Source organism: Gracilinanus agilis, chromosome 2 (assembly GCF_016433145.1).
Source record: "Gracilinanus agilis isolate LMUSP501 chromosome 2, AgileGrace, whole genome shotgun sequence".
Classification (NCBI taxonomy): domain Eukaryota; kingdom Metazoa; phylum Chordata; class Mammalia; order Didelphimorphia; family Didelphidae; genus Gracilinanus; species Gracilinanus agilis.
Genome location: NC_058131.1, coordinates 253,403,006 through 253,421,595, shown reverse-complemented (window position 1 = coordinate 253,421,595; position 18,590 = coordinate 253,403,006). Strand labels below are relative to the sequence as shown.

At 39.7% G+C, this 18,590-nt stretch overlaps 1 protein-coding gene across 1 annotated transcript in view; it reads left to right on the top strand.

Moving 5' to 3' along the window:
- BMP7 (bone morphogenetic protein 7) overlaps nucleotides 1–18,367 on the top strand; it is a 149,620-nt gene extending 131,253 nt beyond the window's left edge. Inside the window, exons 4-7 of the mRNA XM_044659632.1 lie at nucleotides 2,311–2,508; nucleotides 10,023–10,099; nucleotides 11,501–11,611; nucleotides 17,389–18,367. Of these exons, the coding sequence (XP_044515567.1) occupies nucleotides 2,311–2,508; nucleotides 10,023–10,099; nucleotides 11,501–11,611; nucleotides 17,389–17,538 (536 nt within the window). The 3' untranslated portion in view covers nucleotides 17,539–18,367. The remainder of the gene's footprint in view (nucleotides 1–2,310; nucleotides 2,509–10,022; nucleotides 10,100–11,500; nucleotides 11,612–17,388) is intronic.
- Nucleotides 18,368–18,590: the final 223 nt, after the last annotated feature.

Here is an 18,590-nt window from a genome sequence, read left to right as displayed (position 1 = left end):
CTGCTCTTTCATAATCACCCCAGCTTGGAATTCAAAAATAGGAATTAAGGCACTTAAAAAAGAATTTGTTATTCTTAAGTTTGGTTAAGCTGAGGCAACTGAGTAGAGAAACAGTGGAATGATTCATTAGCTGGAGGCATTCTCTCAAACTAAGCCTAGTAATATGCTATACTGACAGTACCCATGAGCAGCAGCTGACTATTTGAGTCTCTTTAGTCCTTTACTTGTTGCTTCATATCCTGTTTGTCTCCCTTGTTTTAACAAGGGGGAAACTGAAGTGGGTCCTAAAGATAGAGATGATGCCTGGAAGTCCAAGGGCTCAATATACATTGGTGATAAAAAAAAATAATAATTTGATTAGTGAATTAGTGGTAGGGAAAATATCTTTAAAATGGAACTATTTTCTGGTTTGACATTTAGTCAAAGAAATTGAGATAGATTCTTGTAATTAATAATTTCCACTGTTATATTCATGAAAACTATCTTGGTAGACATGGAGTGTTTGAAGACCCGCCCATATAGAACAAGAAATAAGAGATTAGTGTCCTGAGAAATACCCCCCTTCTTTGGTTGAACCTATCATCTTCTTTCCTAAAGAATTTCAATGACCTCAATGCTTATTAAGGAGTACCTTCTCCTTAGAATTTCTATTCAGTCTTATCATAGACTATGATCCTGTTTCCAAAAATGCCATTCATATTCTTTGAGGGAGCTAGACATTTTCATGTCTATGCACTGTTTTCCTCTATGTACATTATGCTTTGGGCACTTGGAAAAATTGAATAATAATAGTTAATTGCTAGCATTCAGATAATGCTTTCAGGTTTTCAAAGAGCTTTACATATTGCATTTAATTTTATTCTTACAAGAATCCTGTGAGTTTGGTGAAACTCAGCCAGGGAGAGCTGGTTAAGTATATGAGGAAGGATTTGAATTTGGGTCTTCCTGACCCCAAATCCAGTATTCTATCCTTTGTGCACAAATCTATATATTCTAGCCACCTACAGGTAGTAAATAACTTGTGCTTTTCTTAGGTGTTCAATTAGATCAAAGGTAGTTTTGAACACCATCATGTGGGTCATATGTAAATTTCTGGCCTCCTACATCACTTCACACAGTTCCCTTGAAAGTAGTAGGTGTTTGAGAAAGGAGATTCCCTGGAGCCCATGCCAATGTGCCTTGTGATTTGTTACAATTCATTCAATAGAAGAAAAAAGAGAGTAAGATCACTGGCTACATTGGATGGTTCAAACTATATAGATAACAACAGGGGCAAAGATATATGTAACACCTCTACCTTGCTCTATTGGATGTAACTCTGGGTTCAAGGAGATTATTCTTCAATTGGTTTCTTGGCTGTTGGTGACTTTTTTCTCCAACAATTGTTTACTGACTGAAAACATGTCTCTCTCCCCTACACGCACATGGCCAGCAAAGATTTCTTATTTTGGTTGGCATTGTTTGATCCAAGGAGAAAGACCTATTGGTCAAAGGCATGGTTAGTTTTTCAGTACTCATAAGTACTGCCCTCAGGACTAAGGGAAGATTTTATCCTCAACAGACTCAGTGTCATCTGCAAGTGATAATTATTGCTGATTCCTCCGCTTCTTCTGAAAAGAGCCAAAATTGTTATCCTTAGATGTGGCAGTAAGAAGGAACTGAACCCTCATTAGATCATTGCACCTCCTCAATCTAGAGGCCTGTTTTTTGTTGTTTTTTGTTTTCCCCAGACTTGAGAACTATTCTTGACAGCTACACAATAACCAAACTACCTCCAGATCAGACCTGTAGATGGAAACTGTTTGGAAATTTCAAATTTAATATATCTGGAACAGTGTCAAGGTTTTGTGCAAGGCATTTTTATTTTGACTTAATAACCTTCCAGGGGGAATTTACAGTTCCTAGGGGCTACATTTTATGGTTTCTTTTATAGAATCACTTCAAATTATAGGTTGGTGAACTTAAAGAAACCCCTCTAAAGAATGCAGAAAAATCTAATGTTGAGTGGATTTAAGGTAAAATAATTATGGATGGGGGAGTTTTATTTTAAACACAGGTTTTAAAAAAGTCTCTTGTGCTGATCTGTTATTTTAGGGGATGGGATTTGTCCAGTTTCTAAGTCAGATGTATTCAATTCCAAGTGAAGTTAATTACATATATGCAATGATCATTGCATTTTCTTTATAAATCCTTTTACTGTTGTAGCCAGGCCTGGGTATTTGGCAGCTTCTTATTGTGTTGGCATGGCTGGAGATCCTTGATCCTGATCTCCTGGTGATCCTTCTCTGTGTATTTTTAATATCTCTTCAGGACAAAGCATCAACCCCAAGATGGCAGGTCTGGTTGGAAGACATGGTCCCCAGAACAAGCAGCCATTTATGGTTGCATTCTTTAAGGCCACAGAAGTACATCTTCGTAGTATCCGGTCTACAGGAACCAAACAACGCAGCCAAAACAGATCAAAGACACCAAAGAACCAGGAAGCTTTGAGGATGTCCAATATTGCAGGTATACAGAAGGGGGAGAAGGGACTAGCAGAAGTCAAAGAAATTGTTATACAACACCCCTACCTCTTGGCAACCCCACAGGCACCTGAAAGGAAGCTGAGAGGCAATGTTGCGGATAGAGGAAGAAAGCAGGCTTAAACTATTCTGTACTGTGACAGATTCAGTTTAGGCATAGGGCATAAAAAATGTATGAGGATAAATTGATACATTATATGTGTTGTTAAAAGAGTCTTGAGAATATTAGGATGTGGAGCTATATCTTTTAAAAATAAGATAGAGCCTCTTTTTTGGATGATGATTTAGATAAAGGTCCGTGAAGGGGCAGTTCTCCATGCATTTGGGCTAAATGGCTTCTCAAGGTTTCCTCTAGGTCAGTGATGGGTATACTACAGCCCCCAGCCAGATGAGGCCCCCTGAATTGTTCTATCCCACCATGTGGCATTATTCCTAATCTGACAAATACAATGAGTAAGATACAATATGATGAAACTTCAAGAGTTGCCTTAGAAACAGACTGACAGATGAGCATTTCCTTTCCTTTGGCCCCCTCTTTAAAAAGTTTGCCCATCACTGGTCTAGGTGATGGGATGTTATAAATGTGATATCCTGAAATTATGTAATTCCTCTGCTAAGTTACTTTTGAAAAACTTTCCTTAGTTCTTAGGAAGCCATTAAAAAATCCATCATCTTTGCTAATAATGGACTATGATCTATCTTAGCAGTTAAAAATAATATAAGTTTGTAGAAATACAAAAATAGAATGACAAAGAGTCAAAATTGCTCTCCCAAAGGGACCTTAAAGATCAATTAGTCCAGTGGTTCCAAAAACTTTTTTGGCCTCCCGCCCCCTTTCCAGAAAAAATATTACTTAGCACCGCCTGTCACATACTATCACTGCCCCCTTACAGTTATTCACCATCCCCAAATACACCTGTGGCCATCACTGCCTCCCTGGATCGCTGCAGCACCCACCAGGGGGCAGTGGCGCCCACTTTGGGAATCACTGAATTAGTCCAACCCCCTTCATAATGTCATCATAGCATTTGGAATTGTAAAGTCTGCAGATATCATCTAATCATTCCCATGGCCATCACTGTTGCACAGGGTCTCAACTCCTCTCACTGGAGCACTGCAGTAGCTTTCTAATTGGTCTCTTTGCTTCAAGTAGCTCCCCAGTCCAAGTAGGTTCTCTGCTCAACTGTGGAAGTGATTTTCCTACAGCAGAATTCTGATAATGTTTCTGTCCTAGCCCCATCCCCTAACTCAATAAACTCTATTGACTTCCTATTACCTCCAGGATCAAATATAAAAACCTCTGGTATTTAAAGCCCTTCACAGCCTGTTCCCCTCTTACCTTTCTGGTCATCTGGTACTTTTCTGTCCTAGACAGACTCTACAATTCAGACGTGTTGTCCTATTTGCTATTCCTTATATATGGTACTCTACCTCCTGGCTCCATGCCTTTGTACTGCCTGTTCCAGTGACTGGGCTATTCTTTCTCCTCACTTCTGTCTACTAGTTTCTTTAGAGAATTAGTTCAAATGTTGCTTTCTTCAGTTTTTCCCAATCTCCTTCCCAATACCCCTTCCTCCACCAGTGCTTGTCCCTCCCCTATGAGATTACTTCCCCTTTATGCTGTATATATCTTGTGTATACAGAGTTTTATATTTTATCTTCTCCATTAGAATGGGAGTTCATTAAGAGCAAGGGACCTTGTTTGAGCCTTTTTTGTTTAATCCCGGCACTCTGCCCAGTGCCTGGCATAGCCTAAGCACTTAATAAGTTCTTGTTGATTGCTCAATCTCATCCAATTAACTCATTTTATGAATGAAAAAACTGCGATGCAGAAATGGAAGGTAACTTGGCCCAGATCACACAGGTAGTAGTAAATGGCAGAGCTGGTCCTAGAACTCAGATCTTCAGACTCTTATCCTTGGGATCTTTCCATTATACCCTGGCTACTTCCCTCCCAGAGTTCAATTCTACTTAACTTGATTTAAATGTTTATCTGGTGATAAGGTAGGGAAGCAACTGAGGCTATAATTAACATCTGCTTGTGCTGGAGGTCTGAGCTGAACAGACCAAAAACATTCCCCAAGAGCCCTCTCTGGCGAAGTATCAGGGCTTGTGGAAAATATAAGGCAGGACTTGAGAAGGAAGAGGACACATGTGCTTCTTATAAACCCATGGTCTAGGAGACTGTGAGACCATGGAAAGGAAATAAGAACAAATGGATTTGAGCTGGAATTCACCAAACCCTGTTAGTGACATCCCTGGGTTAATTATTTAATGTTGTGATTTTAAAGTTATAGCACTTAAAAATATATTATTGTCTTTTATGTTACATTTCTCTTCTGGTATACCTCCCTTCTTCCCCTACCTCTCCTACTCAGTGAGTGAATCTTCCCTTTTAACATAGGGGGAAAAAAGAGCAGTCAACCAAAACCAACCTACCAATATAGCAGTAATTAAGAAATCTAATAGGATATACACACTCCACATCCTTCACAGAACAGGGGGGAAATGAGTTTCATTATCTGTTACTAGCCATTAGAATTAATCAGTTAAGATGCTTTTCGGAGTTATTTTTGTTTACATTATGGTTGTCATCGTATATATTTTTCTTCTAGTTCAGCTTACTTCTTTCTGCATTAGGGTCAAGCAAATCTTCCTAAGCTTCTCCAGATTCCTTATATTCATCATTTCTGAAGGTGAAATTGCATTCAGATTTGAGAGCCATTCAGCCACTCCTGAGTTAATGGGTACCTACTTTGTTTCTAGGTTTGCTACCACAAAAAGTGCTGCTATAAATGTCTTGGTATATGTGTGTGTGTAAACATATATATATTCATATATATATATATATATATATGTACAAATACACATACATATATTTGCAATATTTCTCTTTCTTTTTGACCTCCATAGTCTATATGCACAGTAATGAGATCTCTGGGTCAAAAGTTATAAAGTAAGGGACTTTCCTCATGTGTGTGTGTAAATATATATGTGTGTGTGTGTGTGTGTGTGTGTGTGTGTGTGTGTGTGTGTACACACAGGGCTTTTCTTTCTCTTTGACCTCCTTAGTCTAGATGCACAATGATGAGATCTCTGTGGTCAAAGATTATGAAGACTTTAGTGACTTTTCTCCTAATTCCAAATTGGTTTTTCAGAATGGTTGGGTCAAGTAATTTGAATTTTTCAAAGGCATCTCAATACTTTCATTATCTTTTATTATCTTAAGAATCAACTTCATTGACCTTTTTTGGTGTCATTTCCAGTACAAAAATCGTTCTCCTTGGCAAAGAGCACAAAAATTGAGCAGTTTTTCTTTCCTTCTGTTGTCAGCTATCTTTGTCTCATCCACCTCAAGCAGTTCTCAAATCCTTCCTTGGATCTTCCTTTTTCTCTCAGTACAACTTAAGAGATCCTCTCCATTTTTGTTGTCTTTACCTAGCTTCAGCTTGTTCTGAGCTTTAGTACGTCTGATATCATTTTTACAGTATTTTGCTCTTAGACTCATCCTTTATTACCAGTCCTTGCTTGTTCACTAAGTGAATACAGTACTTGGCAGACAGTGGACATTTCTAGATGCTTGTTGTCTGAGTGATTGATTGATAGCTTCCAACTTTTGAACACATTGTTTTAATAATCTATGTTGGTTAGTAAGTTCTATGTGTATCCACATTAGTCTTTTTAAACAATTCTGCCCCTTCTTTTTTCTCTCCTCATAGGAATTTATATTGTTAGAATTTCTTTCTTTAAAGTTTCCCATTCCTCCTGGGCTAACTTCTCCTATAGAATTTTAGTCCAGGAGTCACTATTTATCCTTTCTCTTACCACCTCAAAATTTCCCATCAATTAAAGCCCTGTTATGTGTTCCAGAATCAGATCTAGAAAAAAATTTCCCCCTTGTTGGTTCCTCCATTTTTTAAAGAATGAATTTTTTTTTAAATTCTTACCTTCTGTCTTGGAGTCAATACATAGTATTGGCAGAAGAGTGGTAAGGGCTAGGCAATGAGGTCAAGTGACTTGCCCAGGGTCACAAAGCTGGGACATGTCTGAGGCAGATTTGAATCCAGGACCTCCCATCTCTAGGCCTGGCTCTCAATCCACTGAGCTACCCAGCTGCCCCCAAAGAATTAATTTTTTAAGGCAAGTTATGAAGCTATTAGCTGTTCTTTTTTGTTTGTTTGTTTGTTTTGGTTGTGGAGGGAGAGAGAGAGAGAGAGAGAGAGAGAGAGAGAGAGAGAGAGAGAGAGAGAGAGAGAGAGAGAGAGAGAGAGAGAAAGAAAGCGCTCCTTTAGGAAATGTTTGGATAAATGAAACTCTCCCATTACTGCAATATATATATATATATATATTGTGCCAGGCTAGTAATCATAGTAATCACTTTCCTGAGCACATCTGTTTCCTCTTTCTGTCCAGGTGGGCTATAGTGTACTCTAATAGGAAATTTACTTCTACTTCTCTCTTCTATTTATTTTTACCCAAATTCTCTTCATAATGTTTCTCCTCTCTGGTTCCTGGATTTCCTCACCTAAGTATATTTATTAGTATACAAAGGTGGGGCATCTAAGTAGCATAGTGCTTAGAGTGTCAGGCCAAGAGTTGAGTTTAAATCTGGTCTCAGATACTTCCCAGCTTTGTGATCTTGGGCAAGTCACTTAACCCCAATAGTCTAGCCCTTGCCATTTTGCTGTCTTGGAACTGAGATTGAGTATCAAATCTAAGACAGAAGGTAAGGGTTTTACACACACACACACACACACACACACACACACACACACACATTCTTACCCTCTACTCCACTTTTATTCTGAGACCTTTATGTTCAGATTTGTCTCCTGATATTAGCATCTTCTGCTATGCTTAAAGTTTAGGCAATTGTATATAGATATTAGAAACCATGGATTTTATTCCTGGTTTCTGGGATTTTGTTTTCTTCATATTTGTGTATGCCTCAATGACTATTTCTTTTCCTTCATTTCAGTTGAATTTAATTGTAAATAACATAGTCATCTTTTAACATGGAAAACTAAGTCTTTTTCATGCAATCTTGCTCAAGGATAATGATTTACAGTTAGGTATTGTAAACTTAACCAGAGGTTGCTTACACAGGTTTCAGATTAGCCAGGCTTCTAGCTTCCTCCTTCCTCCTTTATCCATATAGCTGTCAATTAGGCATCTCCACTGGGAGAAAAAAACATGAATCTTGAACTAATTATTATTTATTTTTATTTGCTTGGACCATCCAAGCTATCCTCCATTATTGGTAGAAAATTTGAGATGTTTGTTTTCCTAAACAATTCAAGTCCTCTATGTGCCTGACCCCACAACCTTACACAATACCCAGTTAACTGGCTATACTGGTAACTTATGACCAGCTGGCCAGAACAAATGAGTAACTTCTCACCCTTCCCCAGGTAGTCACCTGTGAAACCCATAGATGATGATTTTCATTTGGAAAGTCCCTGGTGCATTCCTGTTGCTTTCTTCCAGCTAAAGCCCCAGATGAGATGCTCTAGTCCTACTGTTATGTGCCTGATATCTTAGTGTAGCAGCACCCAGACAGATACCCTAAGCTGCTCTAAACCCAGCTGGGATGTGTCATGGGGCTCTACACCACCACCACCAACTTGCCTATAAGCAACATTTTTTGCTATGAATCTGATTCTTAGAATTTTACTGAGGTTGTGGCTGGCTGATTAAGAACCAGTAGTCTTAGGTTGAGAGAAGAAATAACTCCTTTGTTTCTCTTTTTCCATGGGGGCAGCAGATATACTGGGGAAGATGATAGTAAACTTTTGATTCTAAGTAGTTTAACCAAGTAAGGACAGATTCTGGATCAGTCATTTATGAAGCGCCTGCTGTATGAAAGGCAATATTCTATCATGGATGCTTGTCCCTCTTGGAGTCAAGAAAGTTTAGGTTCAAGTAATGCCTCTGATACAAACTTTGGCCATGAGCAAGTCACTTAAACTGTCAGACTCCTAATTTGCTAATCTACATTGGTGGTTGGAATTTCTTTGTTTAGAAGTTACTGTACCTGAGAGTTCCCCATACCAATGACATCACAAGTCTAGACAAAAAAGGAGATGAAAGAAGAGGAAGCTACAATACACTGTGTATTGATTAAGCAAAGATAAGTTGTAATTTACTCTGTGCCCTCAGTGAACTTACATCCTACCCTTCCCCAAAATCTAAACTTTTCAGACAGAGCTTAAGTGGGTCTGGGATTCTGGAGTTACTCAGAAGCATTTAGGTACAGTAGAAAGGGGCCTGGATCTGGGTTCAGAGGGCTTGACTTCAAAGCCTTATGAAGCTTCTTACTACATATGTAACTTGGGCAAATGATATCCTCTGGGTTTTAGTTATCTCATCTGTAAAATGAAGAGCCTAGACTAGACAGCATCTAAAGTCCCTTCCAGCTCTAAGTCTTATGATCATGAGAACATAGGAAAACCTATTGATCAAGGAGAAATTTATTTATAGAATCAGATTTCTGATTATTATCATATTTTTATCACTTAATGCCTTCCTTTTTTCTCCTTCCTTCCATCCTTCTCTTCCCTTTCCATCTATATTCAAAAGGATGACCAATCCATTTCCCATTAAAGGTATACATGTCCCTTTCCTTCTTTAAATCGTCCTCTAGATGGGATACCAGTTATCAGTGTTGGCTTAAATATCCCATTTGGATGATTTGGGGATATTCATTGTTCTTCATTTTAGCAGTGTTTGTCTCAAGTCTTTGTACCTACAAACTAAATTCCTGGCAACCCAGAAGGCTTGAATCACATAGCCAAGGGAAGCCTCAAGGCCCTTCACCAGCCTCCCATATCAAGTTAGTTCTCTGTCCTCCTTGGTTTTCCTCTCTCTGGAATGTTAGAGTAATTGACTCCATAGCCCCTTCAGAATTCTTCCAGCACATTCTGAAGGGGTTTCTTTCTAGGGGAAACCAGAACAGTAATTCCATTCCCCCTCTCCCCCTTTGTGGAATGAAACTAGGTTCCTTGCAACTTGGTTGGCCACACAAAGCAACATCCTTCTGAAAGACATTATACTGAGTGGGGCTTCTGCAGCCTGCTGCTGGAAGCCAGATGGGGGTTTGATTATTTTTATTGAATCCATTCCTGATTTCACCACATACATACATACATATATACATACATAAATACATACATACATATGTATATGGTGAAATGAAATGAATGAATGAACTGAAATTCATATGAGGATTTGACAGGTGTTTTAAGGAATGTATATGGAGGGGGTGGTAATAGTATGTAAGTGCCTCCTTTCCTGGAACCTTTCTGCCAAATGGTGTCAGCAGTGGGAGCTGAAGACTTTTAGCTAATGGGTCCCTAAAGGCTGAACTTTCATTTGGAGAAATGTGTACTCCAGTGTCTAGCTATTAAAGATGTTCCTGTGCCTCTGTGTTTGGGTCATGGTTGTGGCAGTAGAGTTAACATTGGGATGTTGATTTTATTTTTGTCCCCTTTCCTGATTCAGAGAACAGTAGCAGTGACCAGAGGCAAGCTTGTAAGAAACACGAACTCTATGTCAGCTTCCGAGATCTGGGATGGCAGGTAAGCCCTCAATGCTTAGTGATCAGGAAGCCACAGGTAACATTTCTGGGACCTCTATACAGGGGAGTCATATCATCTCTACAGTTTAATTGTATGGATTAGATCCCCTGGCTTCAGCCTATACTATGGATGGGCTGCCACCATTCTTGACTGATATGAATGTGGCCACAGGGGAAAAACACGGAGTCTGTGCTCCACTTGAGAGAAGTGCTTTCTGGTCATGGGAGTGAGAAGTGTTATCTTTTGCAAGAGGAGGTCTTTCTGAATCATGAAGGTTGCTGGCCTTTCATGGAATGGTAGAAACAATGCTGAGTCGCCAAACATCAAGTAACCGTTGTTTCTGAGAGACTGCTAAAGATATCAAGGAAAAAATAGAATGTGGTCTCACCAGAGATGGCGAACCCATGGCATGGGTGCCAAAGATGGCACACAGAGCACTCTCTGTGGGCATGTGACCACCCTCCTTACCTCCAGAGTTTGTTACCAGACAGGCAGAGGGACTTGGTTGGAGCTGCTCTCTCCACCCTCTCCACTGTGCCTGAGGACATTTTTTCATATCCCTGCCTCTCTGGCCAGCAGCCCAGTGGGAGCTCACAGGGGTAAGGTGGGCGGCTCACAGGGGACAGAGTTGGAGGGGAGCAGAGTGCTTGGGCCACTCCCCTCCCCCCATCTCCACTCGCTGAGGACATTCCTCACTTCATCCACCCTCCACCCAGCAGCCCAATGGTAGGGCTTTCTCCCTTTCCTGTGTGGGGTAAAGGGGAGACACAACAATTGAGTACAGGGCCTGGCACTCCATCTCTAAAAGGTTCACCATCACTGTTCTAATCTAATAGTGGAGTCACATGAAATATGAGCAAAATTAGTCAATAGAAACATGTAACCACATTGTAGCACATAGACCTCCCTAGAGATATCATCATATTCTCTGCTTTAAGGAGATGTTCCTGATGTAACAGGATATCAGAGAAGGTGGTGATGAGCAATATTTGGAAATTTCCTCCTTTGAGAAAGGACCAAGACTTCACTGAATTCCATGTTATAGTGTACATTAGTCCACCACCTAGCAGTCCCTCTTGTAGATTAGTGCAGGAGACAGGTTCCTAGAATGATGGAAGCCAAGTGAGAGTGACACACTATTCTGATAGAAGAAAAAGCCCAGATCTTCCGTGATTTTCTCTTTACTCAGCATCTGTTTCTCACTGATATAGAATGACACAGTATGATGCCCTTGGAATTTGTCTCCCCAATTAGATCAGCAGAGGCAAGGGACAGTCTCTCTTGCTCTTGCATTATGACTAGCAAATGGAAGGTACATATCATTGCGATGTTTCGTTCTGTCTTCACCTTTCCTGTGGGTTATTAAACTTACTATTCATGACATATCTCTGTTTTCTCCAGGACTGGATCATTGCCCCTGAAGGTTATGCAGCCTACTATTGTGAAGGAGAATGTGCTTTCCCCCTGAATTCTTACATGAATGCCACAAACCATGCTATTGTTCAGACACTGGTAGGTTCTTCATCATCATAAGCTTGCTTGCTTTTGGAACTCCATTCCCAAGTAAGCCCAATTGGTTGAAAATCAGCCTGCAATTTTGTACTAGATGAATAGATTCTTGCTTCTTATTTTGAAAAGTAGGAAATAAGAGCCTGTTCTTTTTTGAGGAAATGCAGGGTTAGAGTTAGAGTAAAAATCAGCATGAGGTTTAATTGTTCTTTGTTGTAGCTATTAAGAAGGATCTAAATTTAGGTTGACTCTTTGAAGGTGAGGCAGATGCTGGTCTAGATTTTCAGTGAAGGATCAAATTGATTGCCATGTCCTTGTCAAAGTACTGCAATGATTCTACTCTCAATGCCGTGGCCATGTAGCCATGCTGGCCTTGTAGCTTCTTGACTTTGAAGGTTTAAAAGGAAGTGATAAATGGCCACACTCCATCTCTGCCTCTAGAGACTGGGGTCTTTGTTTTGACTAAGCCAGTGGAGAGATGTCTGAACAGCATTCATTCATTTAACAAATATTCATTTGGTATTGTAAGATTTAAATTAATATCAATAACTTTAAGTATTATATTTTATAAGATTTATTAGTAATCACTTGAAGTAGAAGAAATAAAAAACAGAAGTACAAAGCTTAAGTATGACCACTTGAGTAAACTTTCCTGCCAAGCTCTCCCCGCTGCCTCCATAGCCACCTTCCAAGAAGAAGAGAGAGAGAGGGGCGGGGTTACACCAAAATATGTCTTCCCTATGTTAGCATGCAGCATAAACACACAAATGGAATGCTGGGTAAGAGAGTCCTGGGGAGCAAATTATATCCACACAGTATCTCCTGAATTCAGATCACTATATGAAACACCAGGGAGAGACAGAGTTTTGGTAATACTGTGAGTTCTTACATGCTTGGAATTACAGTTTACAAAAAAACATAAAACAACCATAAATGAATAATATAACACCAAGAAGCAATATTATAGTCTACATTATTACATGTGATAGAAAGTTTAGTGCACTAGAAAGGGCCTTGGATTTAAAGTCAGGGGATTTGGGTTTGTATCTTGGCTCTGCAATCTATTTTAAATTAGTCATTTAGGCTTCTCTCAGCTTTAGTTTCCTCAATTGTAAAGTAAAGGATTCATATTTGAGTATCTCTAAGGTTCTTTGCAGATATAGATTTAATTTTATAGCACTCTATCTAATAAATAATAAACAGATTTATCCCATATATTAGAATATTAGAACTATATGTCAGAGAGGAGGAAGAGTAGAGAAGTAGGTCATCAGAAATGAATAGACTGGGGACAGCTAAGTAGCTCAATGTATTGAGAGCTAGGCCTTGAGACAGAAGGTCTTGGGTTCAAATATGACTTCATGCACTTCCTAGCTGTGTGACCGTGGGCAAATCACTTAAACCCTATCGTCAAGTCCTTACTGCTCTTTTGCCTTGGAACCAATACTCAGTGTTGATTCTAAGATGGAAGGTAAAGGCTAAAAAAAAGCACTTAATATCCTGAGGAATTGAGAAGTTAGAATATTGGAAAAAAATTTAGCTCCCTAGCATGAGGACAAAGGGAGATTATAAATCAGTCAATGAACTCATTGAGAAAGGAAGGAAAATGTCTTAGGGCCTAGTAGATTATGGTTATCAGGATATGAATTAGGTGATAAATTTGGATATCATGAACCTTATAGAAGGAGAGGAGAAAGCCGAAGTTCTAAAGGAGTGGGGATAGGAGAGTGGTTCAGCTTTGAACATAGAGTTCACAGAGGGGAGTAATCTGAGATAAGGTCAGAAAGGTATAGTGGTACAAGATCTTACAAAGTCCCAGGCAAAGAAACTTTAACCTTACTGGGAAGGCAGTGAGGAGCCACTGAGGAGCCTCTGGATTAGATCTAAGAATTATTCTTCTGGCTTTATTTGGAGGATGTATTGGAAGGGTAGAGAGAGTAGATCTGGGAAAATTCCTTAGCAGACTAATGCAATACTTTTGGAAGGCAACTTTCAAGTTAGGGGAAGAGAGAACCCATTGTTCCACGTGAGTGGGTGGGTTCGAGCTGGGGGAAGGGGATGGAAAGGCTTCAAGTTCAGTTACAGAGATTGTGTCAGTGGGCAGCATCTACTGGGAAACTTGGGTTCTGAGTGGTATTCTGAGTAGCCTGCCCCAGGAGATAGAGAGAATGTGCCCAAGCTTGTGTCCAGCCTCAGTTGGTTACCTCTGTTGGAGTTGCTGAGATTCACTGATACTTCAGAAACAAAATTATACAATATTGAGTGCTTATTGCATACTTAGCCTCATACTAGGAGCACGGGGAGCCAAAGAACATCATCCATCTAGCTGGAGAGAGATTATAGACACATGAAACAATTAACAAGGAATACAAAAAATGTTGTATGATTTAAGTTTTGAGTCATGAGGCTTAGAGAAGGGAATGAAAATCAACCCAACAGGCATTTATTAAACACTTCTAGTATGCGAAATGCTATGATAGACACAGGGAGGGATACAAAATTAGAGCATCGTCCTTGTCCTTGTTGAGCTAATGGTCCCATAAAGGGATTGATACCTATACAAATAGCATGTATTATTATTATTGTTTCTACTTTAGTTAAAGTGCATGAGAGATACAAACTATGCAAGGTGTGAGGAAACAATGACTTTATGAAATTGGGGGGTGGGGGTGGGGAAGGACCAGTAGAAAACTTCATGAGGGAAGTAGCTGTTGGAATGAACTTGAAGGGATATGTAGGAATTCAATAAATGGTAAAGATTAAAGGAGAAGGACTTCCCTATAAAGGGAACAGTATTAGGGCAACCAGGTAGCACAGTGAATAGAGTGCCAGATCTGGAAAAAGGAGGACCTGAGTTCAAATGTGACTTCAGACACTTCCCAGCTATGTCTTATCAGGGCATCACTTAACCCCAATTGCCTAGCCTTGCTGCTTTTCTGTCTTAGAATTGATATTAAGATGGGGGGCAGCTGGGTAGCTCAGTGGATTGAGAGTCAGGCCTAGAGATGGGAGGTCCTAGGTTCAAATCTAGCCTCAGGCACTTCCCAGCTGTGTGGCCCTGGGCAAGTCACTTGACCCCCTTTGCCTACCCTTACCACTCTTCTGCCTTGGAGCCAATACTGTGTATTGGCTCCAAGACAGAAGGTAAGGGTTTAAAAAAAAAAAAAAAGGATTAATATTAAGATGAAGGTAAGGGTTTCAAAAATATATTTTAACAAATATAAAAGGAATAGTATCAACAAAGACAGGAAAGTTTAGGTTGTGTTTAAGAGACAGTGAGTAGTCTATAGCATAGAGTATTTAGAAGGGAATAATTTGAAGTAAGGTTGGAAAAGTTTATGAGAGTCCCAAATGCCAAACTAAGCAGCTTGAATTCTCTCCCCTGCTTAAAAGTTTCCAATGAATACCTGTCATCTACAGAGTAAAGTCATGCCCAGATCTGTGCATTAGTTAGATCATTCAGTGATGTAGAAAGGTGAATTTGAAAGCAGTAAGGGTAAAAGAAAGAAGAATTGTTAGGAAGTTGATGAGACAGTCCAGATTGGTGGTCATAGAATCTCTAATAGAATTTTGGCAGTCAAAATAGAGATGTATGAAAAAGATTCCTGAGGTAGAAGATATATGACTTGTTATTGACTGAATGAAAGGTAAAAGAGAGGGGCAGCTAGGCAGCACAGTAGATAGAGTGCCAGGTCTAGAGTTAGGAGGTCCTGGGTTCAAATGTGGCCTCAGACACTTCCTACCTGTGTGACCCTGGGCAAATCACTTAACCCCTTTTGCCTAGCTCTTGTTGCTCTTCTGTCTTAGAACGGATACTGGCCAAAGATAAGGGTTTAAAAAAAAAAGGCAAGCTAGGAGGATGAGTCAAAGACAACATGAAGGTTCAACATAAAGGACGATAGTGGTGAAGGGTGACTTCCTGGAAAAGATAAGATTTGGTCTGGGCCCTGAATGATAATTAGAGCTAACATTTTTGTAATGCTATAAGGTTTGCAAGATGCTTTACATAAATGATCTCATTTGATCCTTACAACAACCCTGGGAGGTTGTTTCTGTTTCTATAAGTGCTATTAGTTTTTCCTATTTTACAGATGTGGAAACTGAAACTGAAAGAGGTTAAATATTTTGTCCAGGGTCATACAACTAGTAAAGTATCTGAGGCAGGGCTAGACTTGGGTCTTTCTGATTACATTGTTCTGTTTGCTATTAGGGAGTGTATTCTGTAGGGAAAGAGTGGAAGCAGGAAAAAATATTTTCTGTTATTGGAAGATCAGTTTGTGGACCTTATTTGATAGCACTGGATGAGATGAGATTGTAAAGGGTTTTTAAAGCCAATCTGAAGAATTCAGTCTTGATGGGGTAGGAAAATGGGAGCCATTGAATGTTTTTGACCAGAGGAACAATATGATAAAAGTGGTATTTAGATAAAATCTGTCAGAGCGGTAGATACTCAGCACTCAAGATTTCCCAAATATCTAGCATAATCCCTTACACATATTAAAGTGTTAGTAAGTTTGCTGAATTGAAGTAACTTCTCCAAATGACCACTTGTTGCTAAAAGTTCTATGTGGGTCAATTTTTTTGTTTTAATACCTTACCAATTCACTTCCTGCATTGACAGCTTCCTGTCCTTCTCTCTCCCTCCTAAGCTTGGCTTTGTCATTGGTTTAAAGGAGTAGCCAAATTGGGGAGAGTAGGTAAATCAATATAAATCCATTTCTACTGCTAAAAAAACCCAAACTAATAATAAATCTGTCTAAAGCCTATGGAAGAAGAGGAGTAGTGCCTCACCAGGTAGAAAAAGTTTGTGGACAAAGCTTTGGTAGTAGCTGAACAAGTAGAACTCTTTTTTTTTTTTTTAAACTCTCATCTTCCATCTTAGAATCAATACTGGGTATTGGTTCTAAGGCAGAAGAGTAGTAAGAGCTGGGCAATGAGGGCTAAGTGATTTGCCCAGGGTCACATAGCTAGGAAGTGCCTGAGGCCAAATTTGAATCTCTAGGCTGGCTCTCTAACCACTGAGCAAACTAGCTGCCTCCACAAGTAGAACTCTTTATAGTTGATGTGCCATTTCTTTAGAACATCATTCTCAAAGAGTTATAGTTGGAAGGGACCCAGAAGATCATCTAGTATAACTTCTCATCCGGTATAGTCACCCATTACGACAATCTTGATCATCAACCAGACTGGGCTTGAACATTTTCAGTGTCTAGGGGGTTACTGCCTTATGAGTTAGACTGTTCCTTTTTTCTACAACTTAAAAAGGTTATTTCTCCTAATGAACTGAAATTTGCCTCTTTGCAAAAGTTCTACCTCTTGGTTCTAGTTCTGACTTCTGGGGCTATATAGAAGAGTTTTAGCAATATTAGACATCTAGATATATTAAACAGCTTTTACCTCTCTTCCCCTGCCCCTTAGTCTTCTTCTGAAGAGGCCCAGAATATCTTTGGTTTCTTCAGTCATTTCTCACATTGAGTGATTTCCAGACCTTTTAGTTGTTCCATTTGCCTTCCTATGGATATTTTCCCATTTATAAATTTCCCTCTTTAAATGTAGGACTCAGAATTCTAATCTCAGGACTTTAGATGTGGGTCAGATCAGAAGGAGATGTGACTTTCTTGTTCTGGATGCTCTCCAAAAATGGATATCCCATATTTTTCAATGCAGAAGTCCAGGGTTTAAAAAAAAAAAAAAAAGCATTTCCTTGTTTTATGTGTAAATGATGCCTGTAGGAGAAAAGAATCATCTTACCACTTCTTTTTCTTTTTCTTCCTTTCTAGGTTCATTTTATAAACCCAGAGACTGTGCCAAAACCTTGTTGTGCTCCAACCCAACTCAATGCCATCTCCGTTCTCTACTTTGATGATAGCTCCAATGTCATTCTAAAAAAATACAGGAACATGGTTGTCCGGGCCTGTGGTTGCCATTAGGCTTCTATCAGTTTAGCCTCGGGTTTCAGATCTTCTTGTGCTGCAGAAGGAACCCTGTTGTGGATCATCTTGCAAAGAGCTGGGGCCTTCCGCAACACGTCCTTTTGAGAGGAACCACACTATGCTGCCATTTCCAAGGGTGTGGTGTGTGCTTTATGTGTGTATGTGTGTGTGTGTGTGCATGTGTGTAAAAGGTGTAGGGATGATTGAGCAAAATCTTCAGGGCAAGTTGGCACAAGACAAACAAAGCGGTCTTACTGAAAATCTGGCCACAGCAATTGGCTTCTGAGTCTCAACCCAAAGATGACTCACTCTCCGGGGATAATTATGAACGCCCCTTCATCTAGGCCACCCAGCAGGGTAGGGGTGTGTGTGTCTGTGTGTGTGTCTTTGTGTGAGTGTGCGGGTGTGCACATCTATATGTGCTTAGTAAGAATGACTTGGAAGTTCCTGTAATAAAAGTCATAATAAAACGAATGAATGAAAAATGGTTAGGATGTTAGATACATTTCCTAAACAATTTATCCCAATTCCCTTATTTACCCCAACTTCATAAACAGAAGCTGTGGCTGGGTATCGGAGGGCCCTGAAATCGCAGGAAGGTCTTGACATTTGGCTCACAAGAACAGAAAGCACGCATGGGTTTACTCACTCAAAATACAAGTGGGTATAAGGGGAAAATGAATTTCCACTCTGGGGAATGTGTTGACATTGATTGGAGAAGGAAAAATCCAAAGTAAATAAACTCCAAAGGACGTGTTCACTTTCTGAATTTGTGTTGTGTGTGCCAGAGATTAAATAGGCATGTTAAATACCAGCAGTAATCTGATTTGCTATTGTGGGGGAAAATTGTTTAAGTCTGAAATCAAGAGGGGCCAGGGAGATAAGTGGCAAATCACTTATGCGATTCTGAACTTTGGGTGATACACTGGCTACATAATGTTTGAACGAAAAAATCAGCTTTGAGAAGCCACTGCCAGGTTCCCATATCAGTGGCCTCTGAGCTGCCTTTTTGAGATTTAGAAAATTGTTTCCGAATCTGGGGTCTAGGG